Below are 23,221 nucleotides of genomic sequence, written 5' to 3' on the forward strand. Positions count from 1 at the left end.
GGGGTTTTTGGGTTTTTTTGTGAAATTCAGAAATTCAGAACTATAAGAAGACATTTTTTTGATTCATTATTTCATCCTTTTTTTCCTGACGTGTTTTTTTTTTATAATAAAAAATATTATATATATTTTTTTTAATCCACAGGCAATTAACGGAATTAAAACGGAATGGCCTCTGCAGGACTTTAGCGTGACCGTAACGAGCTAGAAGACAATGTTTTATTTTCCTGCGAGTCTTTCAGACTTCCAAGCGTCGTTCTCACACACACAAAAACCGTCCAGAACGTTCCCCTTTTTGGTACTTTTTGGTCTATTAATGAATGCTTTGAGCGTACGATCCGTAAACTTCACGGTGGGGGTCGTGGGTCCCTGGGCGTGCGACCCCATCTTCTCTAAAGCTTTACCGGAATTAGCGGCGAGATTGGCCGTCGCCAAAATAAACAACGATTCGTCGCTAGGGATCGCGTATCGACTTGATTACAGAATCTTGCAAGAAAATTGCGAGACGTCCAAGGCTCTGGTGGAGTTCGCCGGTTACGATAAGACGGCGTCGGCCTTTATCGGCCCCCTGAATCCCGGGTACTGCGACTCCGCCGCGCTTTTAGGGAAGAACTGGAACAAAGCCATTTTCTCGTGGGCCTGTGTCAATCACGACTTAGACGACAGGCACAGTTTCCCGACATTCGCCAGGACGTTGCCGACGCCGACCAAAGTGCTGTTCGACTTTATGAAATATTTCCGGTGGGCTCACGTCGGGGTCGTCTCTTCCAACGAGGATATTTGGGTGGACACAGGACGCAAGGTGGCCAGCGCCCTCCGGAACCAAGGTCTGCCGGTTGGGATCGTGACCAACATGGGGAACGGAGAAGAAGGTGTCCAAGCAACGCTAAGAAACATTAAAGATACTCACAACCTCCGAGGTAAGAGGGCTTTTTTTTTTACATTACTTCTGGTCTCTGGTTTAGAACAACAAAGATTTTTTTTTAACATAAACGCAGCTTGCTCAAATCCGCAGAAAAAAACACAAAATATTACCGATCGATTATAAGACGAGGTTTTTTTCCAGAGCAAATGACCCCCTATGTGCCACTCTGCCCCATAATATGCCTTTTAACCCCCTAAATGCCAGAGTGGCATATAGGGGTATAAGGCAATTCTGGAGGCAGAGTGGCACATAGGGGGTCAAAAGGCGTATCATGGGGCACAGTGGCATATAGAGGGTTAAAAGGAGTATCATGGGGCACAGTGGCATATAGAGGGTTAAAAGACGTATCATGGGGCACAGTGGCATATAGAGGGTTAAAAGGCGTATCATGGGGCACAGTGGCATTTAGAGGGTTAAAAGGCATATCATGGGGCACAGTGGCATATAGGGGGTATAAGGCATTTCTGGGGGCAGATGTGCATAACTGGGGGGCAGGTTGAAAAAATGGAAATAAAAACAAAATATTTTTCTCAATCATAGCTTTTATTAACAAACAATCGTTCACATGGTTTAACTGGTAAAACTTTTTTCCTATAGGGTCGTCTTATATTCAGGCTTTTTCTTTTTTCCTAAATTAATGTTCAGATTTTGGGGGTCGTCTTATAATCGAGCAAATGCAGTATATCCCAAAAAGATAAAAGTTCTGATCCGGAACTGAAACGTTAATCGTTGACGTATTTATAACTCCTAGGTATAAATGCATAGTTTTTCTAAAAATGACACAAAAAGTGAAGGCTCTGGTTGAGCTGTCACGGCGCGCATGAGACGGGATGAATCAAAGGTGACCTTTGCCTGTCAGACGTGTATCCCCTGAAAATGTCAATTTTTTTTGGGCTCAGACAGACGTATCGCCGGCAAAACAAACAAAGCTGAAATAACAAAAAATATTTCTTACCCTGTAAAACCTGAAAACATCAAATTACAAATTCATCAATATTCCCGCATTTTCAGTCTCACCGCCTCTTATTCTTTTATACACAATCGGGGCTTGATTATGTCTACTCATCGTATATTAGATATCTGATTTATTTCTCTGAATTAGAATTTACATTAATTATCTTATTGAGCTAAATAATAAAAAAGAAACTCTTTGTATAGCTGAAAATTCACATTTTTCCCCCATTTCTTCCTTTCTTCCCCGGAAGAGAAAGACAAATATTCACCACTACGGCAGAAATACTAAGTTGTGTTCCTGTTTTTGATCCCACAATTAAAGTATATTATAACATTGTTTTTATACACGCTTCGCTTATTTTTGTAATAAGAATCCAAAATGGGCACAAGAATAATTTAATTTACCCCGTTTAATGTATAAAGCCGTTCCCTGCTGTTTCTATACACATTATCGGGGCTATTAGGGCTGTAGAACCCTGCGATCCCCTCATACCCAGCAAACATTCTGACCTCCTAGAAAAGAGGGGCATCAGGGGAGGAGAGAGGGGCATCGGGGGAGGAGAGGGGGGGCATCGGGGGAGGAGAGGGGGGGCATCAGGGGAGGAAAGAGGGGCATCAGGTGGAGGGGGGCATCGGGGCAGAGAGAGGGGCATCACGGGAGGAAATAGGGGCATGGGGGAGAGAGGGGCATCAGGAGAGGAGAGAGGAGCATCGGAGATTTGTGGACCAAAGGACTGGTCAAACCTAACATGGACACTTGGGGGGTATGCGTCATGTGATGACTTTTTAAGTTCTCCTATTGGTTGAAATAAACACATTGGGTCATTTTGTGTAACAGATATTGTTACAAAGTGATGGAATTTGTACACATTGTAAGATCTCCTGTCCTTCTCGCGTTTTAGTGATCGTGATGTGCATGCATTCGGTGCTGGTCGGAGGGGAGGAACAGGCCACCTTTCTCACCAAGGCGCGTGAAATGGGACTAACGGACGGAAGATACGTGTTTGTGCCGTACGACACTTTGCTCTACAGCCTTCCATACAAAAATAATTCCTTCCGCGTTCTCGATAAAAACAGCAAGCTCCAGGAGGCTTACGATGCCGTGCTGACGATCACCGTGGACTACGCCGACAAGTCATTTTACGAGGCGTTCGCAGAAGAGAAAGAAAAGGGAGGAATAAAAACGGATCTGGAACCGCACCAAGTGAGTAGCGAATACCCCGAGCGCCGTCATCCCGGGGTATTTATTCCCGTGTCCAATCTCTTCAGTGTCAGCCTCCAGGTTTACAAAACTCCTCAGGGGTCTTTTCTTCTTATGTCCAGCTGGGGGGCATCAGGGAGAAGTGAGTGTGTGTGTGGGGGGGGGGGCAGGAGGAACCGGGCATATAACCCCAGGAACATGGCCAGCAGAAGATACCCAGGACACTGTAACCTTATTGCATCTCCATCTTCCATCTCCATTCAGTCTTTGTACTCTTGGTGTTTCCAACCATCCCATTCATGTCTTCTCTTTCTTCATTTTCGGACTGCCGCCCTTCTCCCAGACACTTCTTTCTTCACCCCGACGTGCCACCACCTCCCATCACATATTTGTTTCTTTCCCCAAATGTTCCTTGAAAAGTTTCCATCTTGCATAGAATCCTAGAATCTGCCGGCGTATCAGACCAATTTGACCCATCTAGTCTGTCCATTCAGTCCTTGGTCTCATCTTAGATTCAGGAGCAAAGGGCAGGATGGTCTGGGGTCTGGGGTCGGGGCAATCGCCCCGGGCCATTCCAGAATTCGGGAGGCAGGATCTTGGCGGGGTCACATAACAAGATGTAAAAGTGCGGCTGTTCACATAGTGAGTGTGAGCATCTGAAAAGAAGGCTCTTGCCACAGCGTGTGTTGCCATGAATGTGTAGGTTGATGTTAGCGTGAGTGAATATGTGTAAGTTGGTGTATGTGTATTGGTGTGATTGAAGCGGGGGGCTGATTGGGGTAATTGGCCCTACCTGCCCCCCCCCAGGCCAAACTGTGCCAGCCTTCCCCATGTGTGTTTAAATTCCCTCACTGTATTACCCTCTATCACTACTGCTGGGACGCTGTTCATCGTATCTACCACCCTCTCAGTAAGGTAAAACATCCTTACACTTCTTCTATGCTCTTCTATCTACAAGAGGGCCCTGTGCGTGTCATTTAGGGCAACGCTGGCTTAAAATCGTTTAATGGTTAATTTATTTAATCCTCTTCAGTTTAATTAATTGTGTTATCATTTTCAGGTTTCCCCTCTCTTTGGGACAATTTACGATTCAATTTACTTGATGGCCAAAGCTATGAGCAGCGCCTGGAAACAAGGAGCTTGGATATCGGGATCCAACCTGGCCGAATACACCAAAAACCTGGATATTCCTGGATTTACCCAAATGCTCTACACAGACGGGAAGGGAAACGGCCTGAACAGCTTCGTCGTATTGGATACGGACGGAAAACTCAACCAGCTCTTCCCGACCTACTCGGTGGACATGGCCTCCAATTTAGTACGCTTCTTGGGCAAGACCATAAGGTTCCCCGGCGGAACACCTCCCCCCGCGGACTCAAGCTGCTGGTTCGACCCGGACACACTATGTATAGGAGGTAATTATAGAAAAATGCAATGTATGCATCCATATTTATGTATCGCTGTCAGACGAAGCCCTGGTCAGTTTTAGTGCCAGAAGTCTTAGCTCTTCTCATGTGGTTGACGTGGATTTTCTTTGTTATTCCTTCTCCTTGACTTCTCGAGTGACCCTGAGCTCTGTGTATAAGAAACGGGAACCTCCAAAGGGTCGCCAACAGCATGGGAGTCCGCAGAATTTTTTTCAAGGGGGGCCATTATTTTAACTCCATCATGCTCCACCCCTTTTTGACTATGTCATGAAGGGGAGGGGCATCATCTTTATCACATAAAGCACAGGCGTGCAAAGGGTTTAGAAACCTGATGCAAATAGAAGGATGAAGCTGCCATATAAGAGATAAACAGGGAAGAGATGGCAGGGATAAAAGAATATTAGAGATAAAGGGGGGAGAGATGGCAGGGATGGAGGAATATAAGAGATAAGGGGGGAGAGATGGCAGGGATGGAGAAATATAAGAGATAAAGGGGGGAAGAGATGGCAGGGATGGAGAAATATAAGAGATAAAGGGAGAAGAGATGGCAGGGATAAAGGAATATAAGAGATAAAGGGGGAAGAGATGGCAGGGATGGAGGAATATAAGAGATAAATGGGGGAAGAGATGGCAGGGATAGAGGAATATAAGAGATAAGGGGGTAGAGATGGCAGGGATGGAGGAATATAAGAGATAAAGGGGGGAAGAGATGGCAGGGATAGAGGAATATAAGAGATAAGGGGGGAGAGATGGCAGGGATGGAGGAATATAAGAGATAAAGGGGGGAAGACATGGCAGGGATGAAGGAATTTAAGAGATAAAGGGGAAGAGATGGCAGGGATGGAGGAATATAAGAGATAAGGGGGGAGAGATGGCAGGGATGGAGGAATATAAGAGATAAAGGGGGGAAGAGATGGCAGGGATGGAGGAATATAAGAGATAAAGGGAGAAGAGATGGCAGGGATGGAGGAATATAAGAGATAAGGGGGGAGAGATGGCAGGGATGGAGGAATATAAGAGATAAAGGGGGGAGAGATGGCAGGGATGGAGGAATTTAAGAGATAAAGGGGGAAGAGATGGTAGGGATGGAGGAATATAAGATATAAAGGGAGAAGAGATGGCAGGGATGGAGGAATATAAGAGATAAAGGGGGAAGAGATGGCAGGGATGGAAGAATATAAGAGATAAAGGGGGGGGAAGAGATGGCAGGGATGGAGGAATATAAGAGATAAAGGGGGAAGAGATGCAGGGATGGAGGAATATAAGAGATAAAGGGGGAAGAGATGGCAGGGATGGAAGAATATAAGAGATAAAGTGGGGAGAGATGGCAGGGATGGAGGAATATAAGAGATAAAGGGAGAAGAGATGGCAGGGATGGAGGAATATAAGAGATAAGGGGGGAGAGATGGCAGGGATGGAGGAATATAAGAGATAAAGGGGGAAGAGATGGCAGGGATGGAGGAATATAAGAGATAAAGGGGGAAGAGATGGCAGGGATGGAGGAATATAAGAGATAAAGGGAGAAGAGATGGCAGGGATGGAGGAATATAAGAGATAAAGGGGGAAGAGATGGCAGGGATGGAGGAATATAAGAGATAAAGGGGGAAGAGATGGCAGGGATAGCGGAATGGATGGAGGAAAGGCACTCACACAACTCACAGGCACTCACACAGCCATTTCCCATCCTCCAGGCTTCTTTTTCTCACCCGGCTAGCGGCTCCTGCCCATCACAGCAGGGGGAGCTCTAACCTCCCGAGACTGCACTGGAATTCTGCTGGTCAGCAGATGTGTTCATGTTTCATCCTGATACCCAGGAGGAGGGGGTTTAGATGGCCGCGGCATGGAGGCATTTATGGCACCGGAATCACCGTGTTCATAGTCTGGGAAGAAGGAGATGTTACGCGGGAGGACCCATTACCTCTTAATCTTTAAAGATTAACCCCGTAAAGCATCGCACACACACTTGTTGGCACTCAAAGGCTTAACTCGCAGGGTTTATCTTGTATAAGAGGATAGAAACATACGGTATCTGTAATCTATGTGCCACAACGAGAAAAGCAGATGTAAACCAGTTTGACAATACATCGGTTTTATAGCACGAGAAGACTATCTCATGCATTTTTAAATTCCTTCAATCTATTAGCCTCTACCACTTCTGCTGGGAGGCTGTTCCACTTATCTACCCCCCCCTCTCAGTAAAGTAAAACTTCCTTCCATTCCATCTCAGCCTCTGATCCTCTAGTGTTAGATTCCGGTCTCTTGTTGTAACTTTTCTCCTCTTTTGGGGTAAAATTCCCTCCTGTCCTTTATATATTTAAATGTCTCTCACCTGCCCCCCCCCCAAACCAGACATCGGATTCCCCTCGGTCTTTCCTGATACTTTATATCTAGCAAACTATTCCCCATTATAGTCGACGTGTCTCTATTCCCCTGCAGATGGGGGTCTCCAGAACTGCCCCAAGTGGCAGAACCCCCTCCCTCCCCCTGCCCCTAACGTCTCTCTATACACCCCGCTCGCTTTTCTAACACTTTGTTGCATTTCCTGCTCCTCAGGAATAATTACCCCCAATTGTCACAGTCAGGTTACTCGGATGCCCCCACACTTAAAATGAACATCATGGATACTAAACATGTATCCGTCTGTCCAGCGTTCCGTTGGGTCTCATGGTGATTGGTTGGCTATAATCAGTTAGATGAGTAAAGTGACATCATCAGCGACAGTCTGACATCGTCTTTGTACATCGGTCACTCACACCTTTTGTTTTCCAAGACGGGGTAATCACCTGGTCCTCATGTCTATTAGAATGGGGTAAATTATGTATCCAAATACTGGAAGCCGGTGTTTTTCCTCCCCTCCGATGGCCGTAAATGAAGCCGCCAACCGTTCCTTTTTTTCTGCATTAAAGGCATCGAGCCGTCCATCGTGATCCTGGTGTTTGGATTGGTGTTCGCGTTGGCTCTGTGCGGAGTGGCTGTCTCTTACCTCATCAGGTGAAACAAATAGCTTCTGTTTGGTATATTATCTATCGATCTATCTATTATCTATCTATCTATTATCTATCTATCTATCTATCTATTATCTATCTATCTATCTATTATCTATCTATCTATTATCTATCTATCTATCTATCTATCTATTATCTATCTATCTATCTATTATCTATCTATCTATTATCTATCTATCTATCTATCTATCTATTATCTATCTATCTATCTATCTATTATATCTATTATCTATCTATCTATCTATCTATCTATCTATCTATCATCTATCTATCTCTATCTATTATCTATCATCTATCTATCTATCTATCTATCATCTGTCTATCTATTATATCTATTATCTATCTATCTATCTATCTATCTATCTATCTATCTATCTATTATCTACCTATCTATCTATCTATCTATCTATCTATTATATCTATTATCTATCTATATATCTATCTATCTATCTCTATCTATCAATCTATCTATCTATCATCTATCTATTATATCTGTCTATCTATCTATCTATTATCTGTCGAGCTTAGAGATGCTCCATGTTATAAAGTTGTTTATCTGCATCTTAAAATAACTTCTTTTATTCTTCATGCAATACATATGGGGTTTTTTTATTAACCCCTGTGCACTAATCGATTTGCCGAATACCTCGCGCGTGCCGGTAACATGTAACGGACCCGGGGCCTTCCATGGCTTTTCGTTACAGGCACAGCCTCCTCCAGATCCAGCTGGTGAAAGGACCCAACAGGATATTGCTGTCTTTGGACGATCTGACATTCATCAACCCCAAGCTTAGTATAAAGGTAACCGGGGGGGGGGGGGGGGGGGGGGGGTACAGGGCATAATAAGTAGTATATAACAATTGGACTTACATATACTGGATGAATGTATCAGCGTACCTTTAATATTTCAGACTGCTCGGCCAATGAAAGATAAGAATGCTAACAACTCCATTTCCTATTGGTTGGGCAGACCTGCCAGTCCATCATGTATTTAATATGACTTTTCAACTCTTATTAAAGAGGATCTCTCCCCATACATTACTGTCTACAGCGCTGGGGGGTTATTACTGTATACAGCGCTCGGGGTTATATTACTGTATACAGAGCTGGGTGTTATATTACTGTATACAGTGCTGGGGGGGTTATATTACTGTATACAGCGCTGGGGGTTATATTACTGTATACAGCACTGGGGGGTTATATTACTGTATACAGTGCTGGGGGGTTATATTACTATATACAGCGCTGGGGGTTATATTACTATATACAGCGCTGGGGGGTTATTACTGTATACAGTGCTGGGGGGTTATATTACTGTATACAGTGCTGGGGGTTATATTACTGTATACAGCGCTGGGGTTTATATTACTGTATACAGCGCTGGGGGTTATATTACTGTATACAGCGCTGGGGGGTTATATTACTGTATACAGCCCTGGGGGTTATATTACTGTATACAGCGCTGGGGGTTATATTACTGTATACAGTGCTGTGGGGGTTATATTACTGTATACAGCGCTGGGTGGTTATATTACTGTATACAGCGCTGGGGGGTTATATTACTGTATACAGCGCTGGGGGTTATATTACTGTATACAGCGCTGGGGGGTTATATTACTGTATACAGTGCTGGGGGTTATATTACTGTATACAGCGCTGGGGGTTATATTACTGTTACAGGGTCACCGTACCCAAGGCTGGGTCCCCCTGTTTGAGGGCTGAGGAATCACCAGTCAGTCCCTCATACGGATCGCACTCAGCTATCCACGGATCATCCAGACCACCATTCGTAGTAAACCAAGAAGAACTCTCTTTATTACAAACACACAGAACTTATATACAATCTCAATGCAATGTGCACCGAACCCAACCCCCAATCCCATCACTCCCATCCCATCACAAATCCCATCAGTATACAGGGGATGTATCAGGTGAGGGGATTACAGAATACAATGGGTTCCCCCACCTGTGTTATCCCCCCTGTAGTGCGGGTGCCGTCTGGGCAGACAGGGCTGTGTTGGCCGATTAAGAGCCCCAGCCAGATTATAGGATCGTCTCTTTGAAGGCTGGGGCTGAAGCCACATCAGTCTCTGGGCTGAATACACAATAAACACAATATAATATATTACCGGGTCACGGTATACAGAACCGGACACAGAAGTGCTCCGTGACCCGGCTAAACTTCAAATGACCTATGAGCCAGCTAGCCTGGCCCTATCACAATTACTGTATACAGCGCTGGGGGGTTATATTACTGTATACAGCGCTGGGGGTTATATTACTGTATACAGTGCTGGGGGGTTATATTACTGTATACAGCGCTGGGGGTTATATTACTGTATACAGCGCTGGGGGTTATATTACTGTATACAGCGCTGGGGGTTATATTACTGTATACAGCACTGGGGGGGTTATATTACTGTATACAGCGCTGGGGGGTTATATTACTGTATACAGCGCTGGGGGTTATATTAGGGCTGCAACTAACAATTATTTTAATAATCGATTAGTTGGCCGATTATTTTTTCGATTAATCGGATAAAAAAAAACAATATGCAAATTTTTTGTTTATTTAAAATAATTTAATGAACTGGATGTTAAAAAACAACTTAAAATTTACATTAACATTCTTATTTTGTTATGATGTAATAAAAAACAATATTTTCAAAGTACAAAAACCCAAACACAATATTTATGAAACAAAATAACCCCAAACATTCTGAAAAGAGGTGGACTATTACTGTTCAAGAAACTTTGCCCCAGCCCTGGCACTTTGCCCCAGCCCTGGCACTTTGCACCCAGCACTTTGCACCCAGCCCTGGCACTTTGCACCCAGAACTTTGCGCCCAGCCCTTGCACTTTGCGCCCAGCCCTGGCACTTTGCGCCCAGCCCTGGCACTTTGCGCCCAGCACTTTGCACCCAGCACTCAGTACTTTGCCTCAGCCCTGGCACTTTGCACCCAGCACTTTGCACCCAGCCCTGGCACTTTGCACCCAGCCCTGGCACTTTGCACCCAGCACTTTGCACCCAGCCCTGGCACTTTGCACCCAGCACTTTGCCCCAGCCCTGGCACTTTGCACCCAGCACTTTGCACCCAGAACTTTGCGCCCAGCCCTGGCACTTTGCACCCAGCCCTGGCACTTTGCGCCCAGCACTTTGCACCCACCCCTGGCACTTTGCACCCAGCACTTTGCACCCAGCACTCAGTACTTTGCCTCAGCCCTGGCACTTTGCACCCAGCACTTTGCACCAAGCCCTGGCACTTTGCACCCAGCCCTGGCACTTTGCACCCAGCCCTGGCACTTTGCACCCAGCACTTTGCACTGTGCCCCTGCACCCAGTCTCCAACTCTGCCCTGCACCCAGCCCTGCCCCCACATTCTGCCCTGCCCCCACACTCACACCCTGCACCCACTCTCCAACTCTGCCCTGCACCCAGCCCTGCCCCCACATTCTGCCCTGCCCCCACACTCACACCCTGCACCCACTCTGCCCTGCACCCACACTCACACCCTGCCCTGCACCCAGTCTCCCACTCTGCCCTGCACCCACACTCACACCCTGCATCCCCACCCCCACTCTGCCCTGCACCCAGTCTCCTGCCCTGCCCCCACACTCACACCCTGCCCTGCATCCCCACCCCCACTCTGCCCTGCACCCAGTCTCCTGCCCTGCCCCCACACTCACACCCTGCCCTGCATCCCCACCCCCACTCTGCCCTGCACCCACACTCACACCCTGCCCTGCATCCCCTGAAACCCCACCCCCACCCCCGCGAATCGCTCTGTGCGAATGGAGCCACTCGCACAGAGCGAACCGCACAGACATGAAGAATACTTACCTCCGGAACGCGTCACGTAACTAAAAGAAGGCGGAGACTGCAGAAGCGGGGAACGCTCGCGGAGGTAAGTAAACAACGAATCGATCACTCGATTTCCGTTATCGATTATTATCGATTTTATCGATTCGTTGTTTCAGCCCTAGGTTATATTACTGTATACAGTGCTGGGGGTTATATTACTGTATACAGCGCTGGGGGTTATATTACTGTATACAGCGCTGGGGGTTATATTACTGTATACAGCGCTGGGGGTTATATTACTGTATACAGCGCTGGGGGGTTATATTACTGTATACAGCGCTGGGGGGTTATATTACTGTATACAGTGCTGGGGGTTATATTACTGTATACAGCGCTGGGGGTTATATTACTGTATACAGCGCTGGGGGTTATATTACTGTATACAGCACTGGGGGTTATATTACTGTATACAGCGCTGGGGGGTTATATTACTGTATACAGCGCTGGGGGTTATATTACTGTATACAGTGCTGGGGGTTATATTACTGTATACAGCACTGGGGGTTATATTACTGTATACAGTGCTGGGGGTTATATTACTGTATACAGCGCTGGGGGTTATTACTGTATACAGCGCTGGGGGTTATATTACTGTATACAGCACTGGGGGTTATATTACTGTATACAGCGCTGGGGGGTTATATTACTGTATACAGCGCTGGGGGTTATATTACTGTATACAGCGCTGGATGACTGTTAGAATCATTGCTCAGAATATTATTTGTATCGCAGCCTATGTAAATAATTTTATAGGAAAATACATTAATTTGTTTATATAACAGAACAAGAAAATTAAAATACATTTTTGAAAATATTGAATTGAAATTTTTTCATTGTTTGCAGAAAATAAACATTGATAATCTGAGCGACACCAAGAGCGTCTCTGACTGCAAGAGCCTGAAATCTGTGACGCGCTCTCTGTCTGCGAAGAGCGTCGGCGCCACGCATGAGAACTCCAACGTGGCTGTTTACGAGGTGGGAGACCAGCGGCGAAAGAAACTTAAACCCTCTATATTCAGCACTGGTACCAGCAACGCCATTCCGGGGCAAATAATTTAACCCTCCCCCATTTCCCATGATCCCTCATTGCGGACTGTATCGGAATCCTCCCATCAGCAGGAGCAGGAAGTTGTAAGCCACTTCCTGTTCTCTCCCTCCCCTCAGCCCGAGCAGGAAGTTGGAAGCCGCTTCCTGTTCTCTCCCTCCCGTCAGCCCGAGCAGGAAGTTGGAAGCCGCTTCCTGTTCTCTCCCCGCGTTGTTTTAGCGGACGGCGCATGAGCCTCTAGCGCTAGAGATTGTTTCCAGCCGCGCAGGTCTCTCCGTAACGCTATTATCACAGATATCTCAGGGCGACGGGTAGATTTATACCCTGTGACGGGGCAGCAAGATGGCGGCTCCTGCGTACAGGAAAATGGAAAAATAACAGGGGGTATTTATTAAATACTGGTGTATGCATTTAGATGATTAGTATTCTAAGGTGTGATGTGTTCATCTTTAGATAATGTTAACATAGAACCCGCCGGCAGATCGGCCCCATTCGGCCCCCGTCTAGTCTGCCTGTTTCTCCTGCTTCAGGAGGCGTATGTCTATCCCATACTTGTTTAATACCCTCACTGTATTCCCCTCTACCGCTTCTGCTGGGAGACTGTTCCACTTCTCTTCCACCCTCTCAGTAAGATAAAGCAACATCCTGCTTTATTGATTCCCCCAATATTTACACCTCAAACCTCTGCACAATGGGGGTCCTATATTCTAAAATCCCCCCCACACACCCTACATCTCCACCACAGCCAACCCACTTACCAGGTGTTGTGGGGGTCCAGGAGCATCTATATCAACCACCTAGGGGCAACCCTGCTCTGAGACGGCCCCCTGGGGGGGCAGACAGGGGCAACGGACCATAACAGGAGGTTTCTAATTATTGTCATTCATTTCTCAGGGAGACTGGGTTTGGTTGAAGAAGTTTGAGCCGGGGGTCTACCACGAGCTGCGCCAAAGCACCACCAGCACCCTGCGTAAGGTAGGTGTCACGCATACAAAGGGTGGACCAGTAACAAGTCCGTCTTCGGGTCAAACCCAGGGCCGCTTTTCAGCAGGGTCATCCCAAACCAACTCCCTTTTAGGGACAGCCTGGCAAGGGTTGTAGTTGACGGTCGGCAGATCTCCGTTATGTAAATTAACCCTCGCTGCTTCGGTTATGGAAACCCCAACCTTTTACAAACATATTTATTTATTTATTTATTTAGGGATATATGTTTATAGAATATTAGCAGATTTTACAGTTCAGAGACTAACGACTGTACCTGTAATTGGGAAGTTTTGCCCCAAATCTTCAGTTGAATAGGCAGATTATTAGGGTTTTTACGCCAATCTCAGGGTGAATGGGCAAATTATCAGGGTTTTTACCCCAATCTCAGGGTAAATGGGCAGGTTCTCAGGGTGTGTTCCCCAGTCTCTGAGTATTTGAGTGAATAGGCAGATTTTTAGGGCTTTTGTCCCATCTCAGAGTGAGTGGCAGATTATCGGGGTTATTGCCCTTATCCTCAGGCTTTTTACCCCAGTTATCTACTCTGAATTAATGACATTGAGCATCCTGATTGGTGCTTTGCCCCCAGGGCCGGCCCGACAATGGAGCTGAGTGGGGCAACCGCTCCAGGCGGCACTTTTGAAGGGGCGGCACTTTGTTGTTTTTTTTTAAAAGCGAAAGAGAGAGAAAGGGGCGCCGAGTGGTTTTCGTTTACCAAGCTGTCGGTACCCGCTCGGCGCCCCTCTCTCTCTCCTCTGCGGCGAGTCTCCCTGTTCGGTCTCGGTGCCGGCTTGTAATGCTGAGTGCCGGAAGATTTCCTCATAGCCGGCACTGAGACCGAACAGGGAGACTCGCAGCAGGACTGCTGAAAGGTAAGTACAAGGGGGGCGGCAGGGACGGAGGGAGAGGAAGGGTAGATAATGGGGGGGGGTGGCAGGGACGGAGGGAGAGGAAGGGTAGATAATGGGGGGGGCGGCATTTTAAAATTCGCCCCAGGCGGCATTTTGCCTTGGGCCGGCCCTGTTTGCCCCCCTACATACGGCAGCCGGAATAATTTGCGTAACTCGTTTAATTTCACCGCACTTTGCAGATGAAAGATTTGCGGAATGAAAACGTCAATCCCTTCCTGGGTTTCTTCTCCGACTGCGGGATCTTCGCCATCGTGACGGAGCATTGTTCTAGAGGCAGTCTGGAAGACCTGCTCCGGAACGAGGACGTGAAGCTGGACTGGATGTTTAAATCGTCTCTGATTCTGGATTTAATAAAGGTATCCGTCTCGTTAACACGGAATCTTTGACGCTTAATTACGAGACATAGAAGGTTTAAAGCCTTAAATGATTTAAATGAATGGCCCGTTCCATTCATTGGGTGCCGGCCCGTTCCGTTCACCGGGTGCCGGCCCGTTCCGTTCACCGGGTGCCGGCCCGTTCCGTTCACCGGGTGCCGGCCCGTTCCATTCATTGGGTGCCGGCCCGTTCCGTTCACCGGGTGCCGGCCCGTTCCGTTCACCGGGTGCTGGCCCGTTCCATTCATCGGGTTCGCGGCCCTTCCATTCATCGGGTGCCAGACCGTTCCATTCATCCGGTGCCGGCGCGTTCCATTCCTCGTGTGCCGGTGTGTTCCATTCATCGGGTGCCAGACTGTTCCATTCATCGGGTGCCAGACTGTTCCATTCATCCGGTGCTGGCGCGTTCCATTCATTAGGAAAGATCCAAAATATACTCCTATATACTGGTAAAAAAAAAGAGAAGAGGGTCCTGCTCCTGGGAGCTTACAATCTAGAAGGTTGAGTGGGACGTGTGAGAGGACGGCTTGGACGGGGATGAGTTGGTCGAGTCGGGTTAAGGCAGAGAAGGAGGGTAAAGTAGACTCGAAAGCAGAAAAATGTTTAATGTCTGATCGTATGATTCCGCAGGGGATGAGGTATTTGCACCATCGAGATTTTTCCCACGGACGCTTGAAATCCCGTAACTGCGTGGTGGACGGGCGCTTCGTGCTGAAGATCACGGACTACGGGTTCAACGAGATCACCGAAAGCCAGAAATCTCCTCGGAATCCGAGCAAACCCGGAGGTGAGGAACCTGAGCGCTCTTATCGCGATGCGCGGTCTCTTTCTGCTCTTATCTTTCACGTCTCTCGATAAGGAGAAATCTTCTGGGAAACTTTTCTTTTGCAGAGCTGTTCTGGACCGCGCCGGAATTACTCCGGGACCAGGCGCTCGCCAGGAGAGGAACATTTAAAGGAGACGTGTATAGCTTTGCAATTATTTTGCAAGAAGTCGTAGTAAGGGGTCCGCCGTACTGCATGTCGGGGCTTTCCGCCGAGGGTAAGGAGACGCTTTCTGGATCCAGGGCTGGGGAAAGAGCTCCCTAAAAGTAATCGCTAATGTGACAGAATCCGATGCAAATATATCGACACTTACCTCTACCATAGAAATATGTTTTACGCATGATACGGATACTCATTAATAATCCTTTTTTTTAATTATTATTATTGTTCAGAAATTATCAGAAAAGTCAAGAAACCCCCTCCTCTGTGCCGCCCAACTGTGGCCCCTGATCAGGCCCCTCTGGAGTGCATTCAGTTGATGAAACAATGTTGGAGTGAACTAGCGGAGAGAAGGCCTACCTTTGATGAGATTTTTGATCAGGTTGGCTAAATACTCAGAAACACGCTTCATTTTTGTCAGCACAGTCATGCGTATTAAAAATAACTAATACATTGAATTATGGCTGAGCATCATGGGAAGTGCAGTTAACGGTAGATAAAGCTGCAGATGTTAGCTGTGAACTACTGTTCCCATGATGCTCAGCCAACCAGGTGTCCACCATGACTAGGCATTGTGGGAGTTGTAATCCTAAACTAAAACCTCTCACATCATCTGCTGTTAACATGAGGCTCAGCCAGACATAATGCTTCCACGATGCTGGCTGAGCATCATGGGAAGTACTGTCAGCAGTAACGCTGCACACGCTGGCTGTGAACTACAATTCCCATGATTCTCAGCCAGCCAGGTGTCCACCATAATGCTGAGTATCATTGGAAGAGTAGTCCACAGCAGCAGAGATTTTTTTTTTTTAATTAAAAAGTATAATGTTAGCCTCCCTCCCAGGACCCTTACACACCACCTTTACACACACCTTCCCATAAGCATGCATATACACATACACTGCCCTGACACATGACTGCCCATACACACTGCCTTTATACACACACCTGCCCATAAACACGCATATACACATACACTGCCCTTACACACACACACCTGCCTTTCCACATACACTGCCCTTACACACACATATACACATACACTGCCTTTACACACCAGTTTACAAATTCCTATACCGCTCTTACACATACCTGCCCATACATACACACACACACACAAGCTAACAAGCACATACATATATACACATACACTGCCCTTACACCCCTTTCTCCCCATCTCTTACCTCTTCCTCTATCCTTCATCCTCCATCCCTCATCCTTCATCCTGTGATGTGTGCATTTTGAGCTCCCCAAAGTCCCAGTTACCGCCATTAACCCCTTGTCTCTCTTCTAGTTTAAAACCATCAACAAAGGAAAGAAAACCAACATCATCGACTCGATGCTGAGAATGCTGGAGCAATATTCGAGCAATTTAGAAGATTTAATCAGAGAGAGGACGGAGGAACTGGAGGTCGAAAAGCAAAAAACAGAGAAGCTCCTCTCTCAGATGTTACCACCGTGAGTAAAACACTTTGTGTCTTACTCTGGACTTTTTGAATCATGAAAAAAAATCACAATAAAAAAAAAGCCACATGAAAGTATATTTCTGGGGAATTAAAAACATTAGTAATTTTTTTTCTTATAGAATTTTTATGAAATAAAATCTAAAAAAAAAAAAAAGAAAATATTGGCAACTAACACCACTAAAAATATCAAAGGGTACGTGGTACATGTCACCTAAAACTCATTACAAACATGAATTTTAATGAAATTTTATTTAATAAGATTTTATCTAATAAAAATGTTATTTTATAAAAATTTGATTAAAGACTATAATTAAAAAAATATATATTAATATATATTTTTTCAAATATTTTTTAACAGTTCTTGTATTTTAAATTTTTGTTGCGTTCAAATATTTTCTTTTTAAGGTGTGTTGATAAATTTTTAGGTGCACACTAACAATGTCATTGGGTGTTTCAGCAAGTGGGCAGGGCTAGCATTTAACCACACCCCTTCTAATACCGAACACCCTGATCAGCCTTATGGAAATAAAATGGTGATGAGTTCATACATTGGGCTGAAGGGACATCTCGGGGATAGACTAGGGGTGACGAGGTGGCACTTTAAGCCCAAGGGCCGCCTGATGACGTAAGTGCAGCCGACAGCTCGTAGAAAGCAGGTCTTTCGGTGCTCCATCGCTGAGGAGTGACTACGGTGTCTTTCAGATCGGTGGCCGAAGCTTTGAAGACGGGCGGCACTGTGGAGCCGGAATATTTCGATCAGGTCACAATCTACTTTAGCGACATCGTTGGATTCACCACAATCTCGGCTCTCAGCGAACCCATTGAAGTGGTCGACCTCTTGAACGATCTCTACACCCTGTTTGATGCCGTTCTCTGTAATCATGATGTTTACAAGGTAAGAGGCGGGGAATAAACCTTACGGGCACCATATTTACAGGAGACCCATGTCCTCCTCCCATAGACATGGATTCTCGATGTACCCCTAAGACGTCCGGGTGTCCTGCTGGGTTTCCAAATTATTACAGATAAGGCTTTTCTTGCTGTCTTTAGCAATTCACCAAAAATAAGAATTTGGAAGTACACGTTCAGTAGGTTCTTCAAGTCAGGAACCAGACAACAAGGTGAGACCAAGGTGTTCCTACAAGGTGCATGCTGGTCCTATAACCTTCTCTATGCCCGATAGCCCGTTGGGTCAGACCACCAGAAATGTACGCTTTTCAAGTTAAGTGGTTTATGAACCCATGAGAGTTTAATATTATAACTCTATCATTATACTCTTTGGATTCCAGGTAGAGACAATTGGAGACGCCTACATGGTGGCATCCGGACTCCCGAAGCGCAACGAGAACAAACACGCCGCGGAAATAGCCAATATGTCCTTAGACATCCTTAGCTCTGTAGGATCCTTCCAGATGAGGCACATGCCGGACGTACCGGTCAGGATACGGATCGGGTTACACACAGGTGCAGCTCCTGATTTCTCTGTATTATCATGTCTTGTCTATTATCATAGCGCCTCCCATCCAAGGGACTTTCCCAAATGAATTAGGGTCGTTGGCTTGCTGATTTAGCTATACATTATAGAGGGCATCTCACTGATTTAACTATACATTATACAGGGCATCTCACTAATTTAACTATACATTATACAGGGGCCGGCTCGTTGATTTAGCTATACATTATAGAGGGCATCTCACTGATTTAACTATACATTATACAGGGCATCTCACTAATTTAACAATACATTATACAGGGCATCTCACTAATTTAACAATACATTATACAGGGGCCGGCTCGTTGATTTAGCTATACATTATAGAGGGCATCTCACTGATTCAACTATACATTATACAGGGCTGATCAATACCATGGGCTGGCCTCGCACTCAGTCTGTAATGAGATATTCCATTTTATACTCTAGGGCCGTGTGTGGCTGGAGTTGTGGGCCTCACGATGCCGCGATATTGTCTGTTCGGGGACACGGTGAATACGGCGTCACGAATGGAATCCACAGGACTGCGTAAGTTTCTTGTTTTAGTCATTTTAAAAAATAAAAATAACGCTGCACAGTAATCTATAGTTGCCAACTGTCCCAGGAACCAGCTGTCCAGGCCAGTGTCTCGCTTTTCAGAATTGCCGGTACTTGTGTACTGCCTGAGCCATGCAAAACAGAGGAGGTGTTATGTGGGTGGCGCGTGGGTGACATTTAGCAGTGCAGATTACAGGGACACCAAGACATGTTTCCCAACTGTCCAGCTTTGTGCGGCACAAACAAGCTGTCTGGGGGGAAAAATGGCACAGGCAAGCTGTCTGGGGCAAAGATGGCACAGGCAAGCTGTTTGGGGGCAAAAATGGTACAGACAACCTGTCTGGGGGCAAAGATGGCACAGGCAAGCTGTTTGGGGGCAAAAATGGTACAGGCAAGCTGTCTGGGGGAATGATGGCACAGGCAAACTGGGGGCAAAGATGGCACAGGCAAGCTGTCTGGGGGCAAAGTTGGCACAGGCAAGCTGTTGACGGCAAATATGTTACAGACAAGCTGTCTGGGAGGGATATGGACTCTGCATGAAGACCAAACTAATAAAACGAAGGAGGCCGCAGCTGAGAGTTGTTGGCACCCAACGCGTACAGTGCAGTACATTATATTAATGCACATTTTTTTCATAATTTTGTAGCTTACAGAATCCACGTCAACCAAAGCACCGTGGCAACGCTTCGCACGCTAAAAGAAAATTACAAAATAGAACTTAGAGGGAAAACGGAGCTTAAAGTGAGTCTGCAAGTGAAATTTACTGTGTATTCCAGCAAAATTCTTAGAAACGCGCAAATATTTCTGCCTTGTGATTTTTCAAACCTTTTTTTACATTTAAGACATTTTATAAATTCTTTATTTAAATCCATAACTATTATTAGTTTTTATTATTAGTATTATTTTTACTTTTATTATAATGCGTTTTATTTAAAAAAAATACTTTAAAAAACTCTTAATTTAAGGACATCGAATCGGAACAACCAAATGGCAACCAAACTGTTCCTTATTTTTTTAGGGCAAAGGTGTAGAAGAAACTTTTTGGCTTGTAGGAAAGGACGGATTCACCAAACCTTTGCCGAAGCCTCCTGATATCAAGCCTGGGTAGGTATACCTTTTTTTATTTAAAAGTCTAAAAAAAATGAACGTGTTTTTGTAAAATTATACTGTAAAAAAATCTGAAGGCATTAATTTAAAAAATGACCAAAAGAAAATAAAAAGAATTTGGTAAAACATGGCTGGGATGGGAAAAAGTACTTCAAAGGAAACTAGCTGTAAAAAAAAGAAAAGAAAAAAAAGAGATAGAGAGTATATATTTTATTTTAACCCCTTTAGGACCAGGTGTGTTTTTGGGTGTTTTCTGCACTTAAAGAACACAATATATAAAAAAAAACATCCCCATAACTTAATGTTTTGAAGGGGGCCGATAACTTACTGCTTTAGTTAATTTATATTTCTAGTACGAGGAGTATACATTTTTTTCACACTTTTTTAAAACTTTTTTCATAATTTTTTTCTTTTTTTCAATGTTATCTTTTACCGCTCTTGTTAAAAAAGCAGTCCTAGAAACGAGAGAGGACTCTGATGATGTCATTGAGGTCCCAATAAATATTTATGATTTTTTTATTCGTTTTTATTTTTTTTGTATTATTTTGTTTGGGTTTTTTTTCGGCTTCTCTCTTCTTGTGATATCGCCGTGTGTTCAGTGGAAGGAGGATTTTGATTAGAGACGCGAGGAGGGCCTGCGGGGTCCCTATGGGGTCTCTACGCCTCTTCCCGATGCAGGAGGGAATGTCCGATCTTATGCTATTACACTCAAAGACCGTTGTGCCTGGTTTTGCTCCTGAGTCTCAGGGTTTCTGCCCAATCAGAAAGTGTATGGACAGATTCACAGGGTATTTAACCCCAGTCTCGGGGTGAAGGGGCAGATTATGGGGTCACACAGTCTGGAGCTGATTCCTCCACACTCTCCTCTGATGTAATGATATCTGAGCATCCTGATTTTCTCCCTGCTATATCACAGCTGGAGTCCCTGCTTGAATACAGGTGAATTAATTCAGAATATCTTTACCTTTTAATAGCCACCAGATCATTGAAAACAATCTGTGTGTCAGCAATAAATGTAGGAAATCAACCTAAATAATAAAGTGGATGTCGGATGCTTGCTGATGCCTGTAGGCAGGGCCTGATTTCTCCATTTGGCTGTAGTTGCCCACCTGTTCAGTAAGTAATGACATCACTCCATGCTCTGACAACATAATGTGGGCCGGATTCTAATGTCACATGGCATCGACCCATAGCACATGCAGTAGTACCTTTTTTTTTTTATGAAATATTTTTTAAAAATATATAATGGTAAAAAATAAATATTTTGTTAAAAAAGGTTAGATCTACTAATATAATATTTTTTTCTGAATAAATGGACATTTTCCGGTACATAGGCTTTGTTGTTTGGGACTGTCCCACCATATTCAGGACTGTTAGCAGCTATGCAAACTCCGCAGGGCGCTTGCATATTTTTAGGGATGTTTGCTTCATAAACCGCCTGTTTCTGAAAAATTTACGGCCATAAAAAAAACCATACGGTGTATTTTCCATCAACGCCACAATCACCGGCGCTGCCACTTTTATGGAACACGATAAATTCTCCTTAATAATCTCGGGGCAATAAAACCTTCCCGCCGTGCCTTCAGCTCCGTAATTGGGGCAGAAAAGCTGTAAAAACGGATAAAATAAATACAAGCATCAGAATAATAACGGGATCGACTTTAATCGCCGACTTTAAAGAAGGAATAAATTCTCTGTCGATACGCAGCTAGGGTTATAGACCGACGGCCGCTGTTGCAGACACCGGCTTCTAGTTGAATGTTGATTTTTACCCCCCAAAAAAATATACTTTTTATTTATTTAAATATTTTTATGTGTACTATTTGAGGCTTAATCCCAGAAAATAAAATATACATCCATTAAAAAAATTGTAGCAGTACCTTTATTATAATTTTTTTTTTTTTTTACTTAAAAATAAAAAATTGGAAAAATAGAAAAAAATATATCGTGGTAAAAAAGATCAGTTCTACCGCTGAATTCAGCCGAGGAGTAAAAATCTAAGAATAGTCAGAAAAATATTCATATTCATTTCTATGGGTATACACTAGAGGGTCAGAGGCTGAGATGGAATGGAAGGAAGTCTTGCTTTACTGAGAGGGTGGTAGATAAGCGGAACAGCCTCCCAGCAGAGGTGGTAGAGGGTAATACAGGGAGGGTATTAAACATGCATGGGATAGGCATACGGCTCCTGAATCTAAGACGAGACCCTAATCGTATATAAAGATATATTTTGCCCTAGATTGAAGTCCATTTTTATTGGATTTCAGTGCTTTTTACAGCATGCATCATTTTTATTTCTGCCCCGCCGGCTTCTATTAAAGTAGGAAACGAAAGTTTGGACCGTCCTCTCGAGTAGGTTAGGCAAAGAATAGACTTGTGCATTCGGATTCGTGTAAATTTCCATTGTAACAAAGTTTGTTAATTTGTAGGAATTTTTGAAAAATTTCCAGGGATCCCCCCCCCCAAAAAACCCCCAAGAAATAAAAACATTTGTAGAAAGGCTGGCCAAGCTGGCCCCTCTGTCCGTGAGCCCAGAAGCTCTGACGTCCAGGAGAGGAAAGAGTTGAGGGTTCAAGCCATTGGCCACACAGCTAAAGTGGCGCGGTCAATAAGTATAAGCCCCTAGGGGCCACCGGTGAGCCAGATAGCCAGTCTGAGCCAGGACTCAACAAAGTAAGCTCAGTCCCGGGCCGGCGACCCCGGCACTTTAAGGCCAGCGGCCGTCTATCGCCGTAGGTGCGGCTGGCGTGCCAAGTTCTAAAAGGGTCAAACAACTTGCAAATATTAATTGAAAGAGGTTTTTTTTTTGCATGGCGGGGTTTTTTTTTTCCTTCTCACTAATGCTATATATCTGCCGCAGGTGCAATGCTCATGGTTTAACCGCCGAGGATATTGCAGAGTTCAAAAGGAGGAAAGCAGTGAGAGCTGAAAAGATGCTCGATAAAAAGGAGTAG

The 23,221-nt window shown here is 45.1% G+C and overlaps 1 protein-coding gene across 1 annotated transcript; it reads left to right on the forward strand.

The window, feature by feature from the left end:
* Positions 1 to 313: 313 nt before the first annotated feature.
* Positions 314 to 23,221, forward strand: LOC149276028 (retinal guanylyl cyclase 2-like). Its single transcript, XM_089503990.1, has 19 exons — positions 314 to 917; positions 2,779 to 3,080; positions 4,138 to 4,492; positions 7,411 to 7,495; positions 8,214 to 8,310; positions 12,215 to 12,365; positions 12,634 to 12,692; positions 13,311 to 13,391; positions 14,488 to 14,664; positions 15,313 to 15,469; positions 15,574 to 15,723; positions 15,899 to 16,047; positions 16,960 to 17,123; positions 17,834 to 18,026; positions 18,421 to 18,595; positions 19,053 to 19,151; positions 19,807 to 19,901; positions 20,179 to 20,264; positions 23,128 to 23,221. The coding sequence occupies exons 1-19, from the start codon at positions 314 to 316 to the stop codon at positions 23,219 to 23,221; spliced, it is 3,273 nt and encodes a 1,090-aa protein (XP_089360116.1).

This window comes from Sceloporus occidentalis, unplaced genomic scaffold, assembly GCF_023333645.1.
Source record: "Sceloporus occidentalis isolate IW3139 unplaced genomic scaffold, rSceOcc1.0.p SCAF_250, whole genome shotgun sequence".
In the NCBI taxonomy this organism is placed as follows: domain Eukaryota; kingdom Metazoa; phylum Chordata; class Lepidosauria; order Squamata; family Phrynosomatidae; genus Sceloporus; species Sceloporus occidentalis.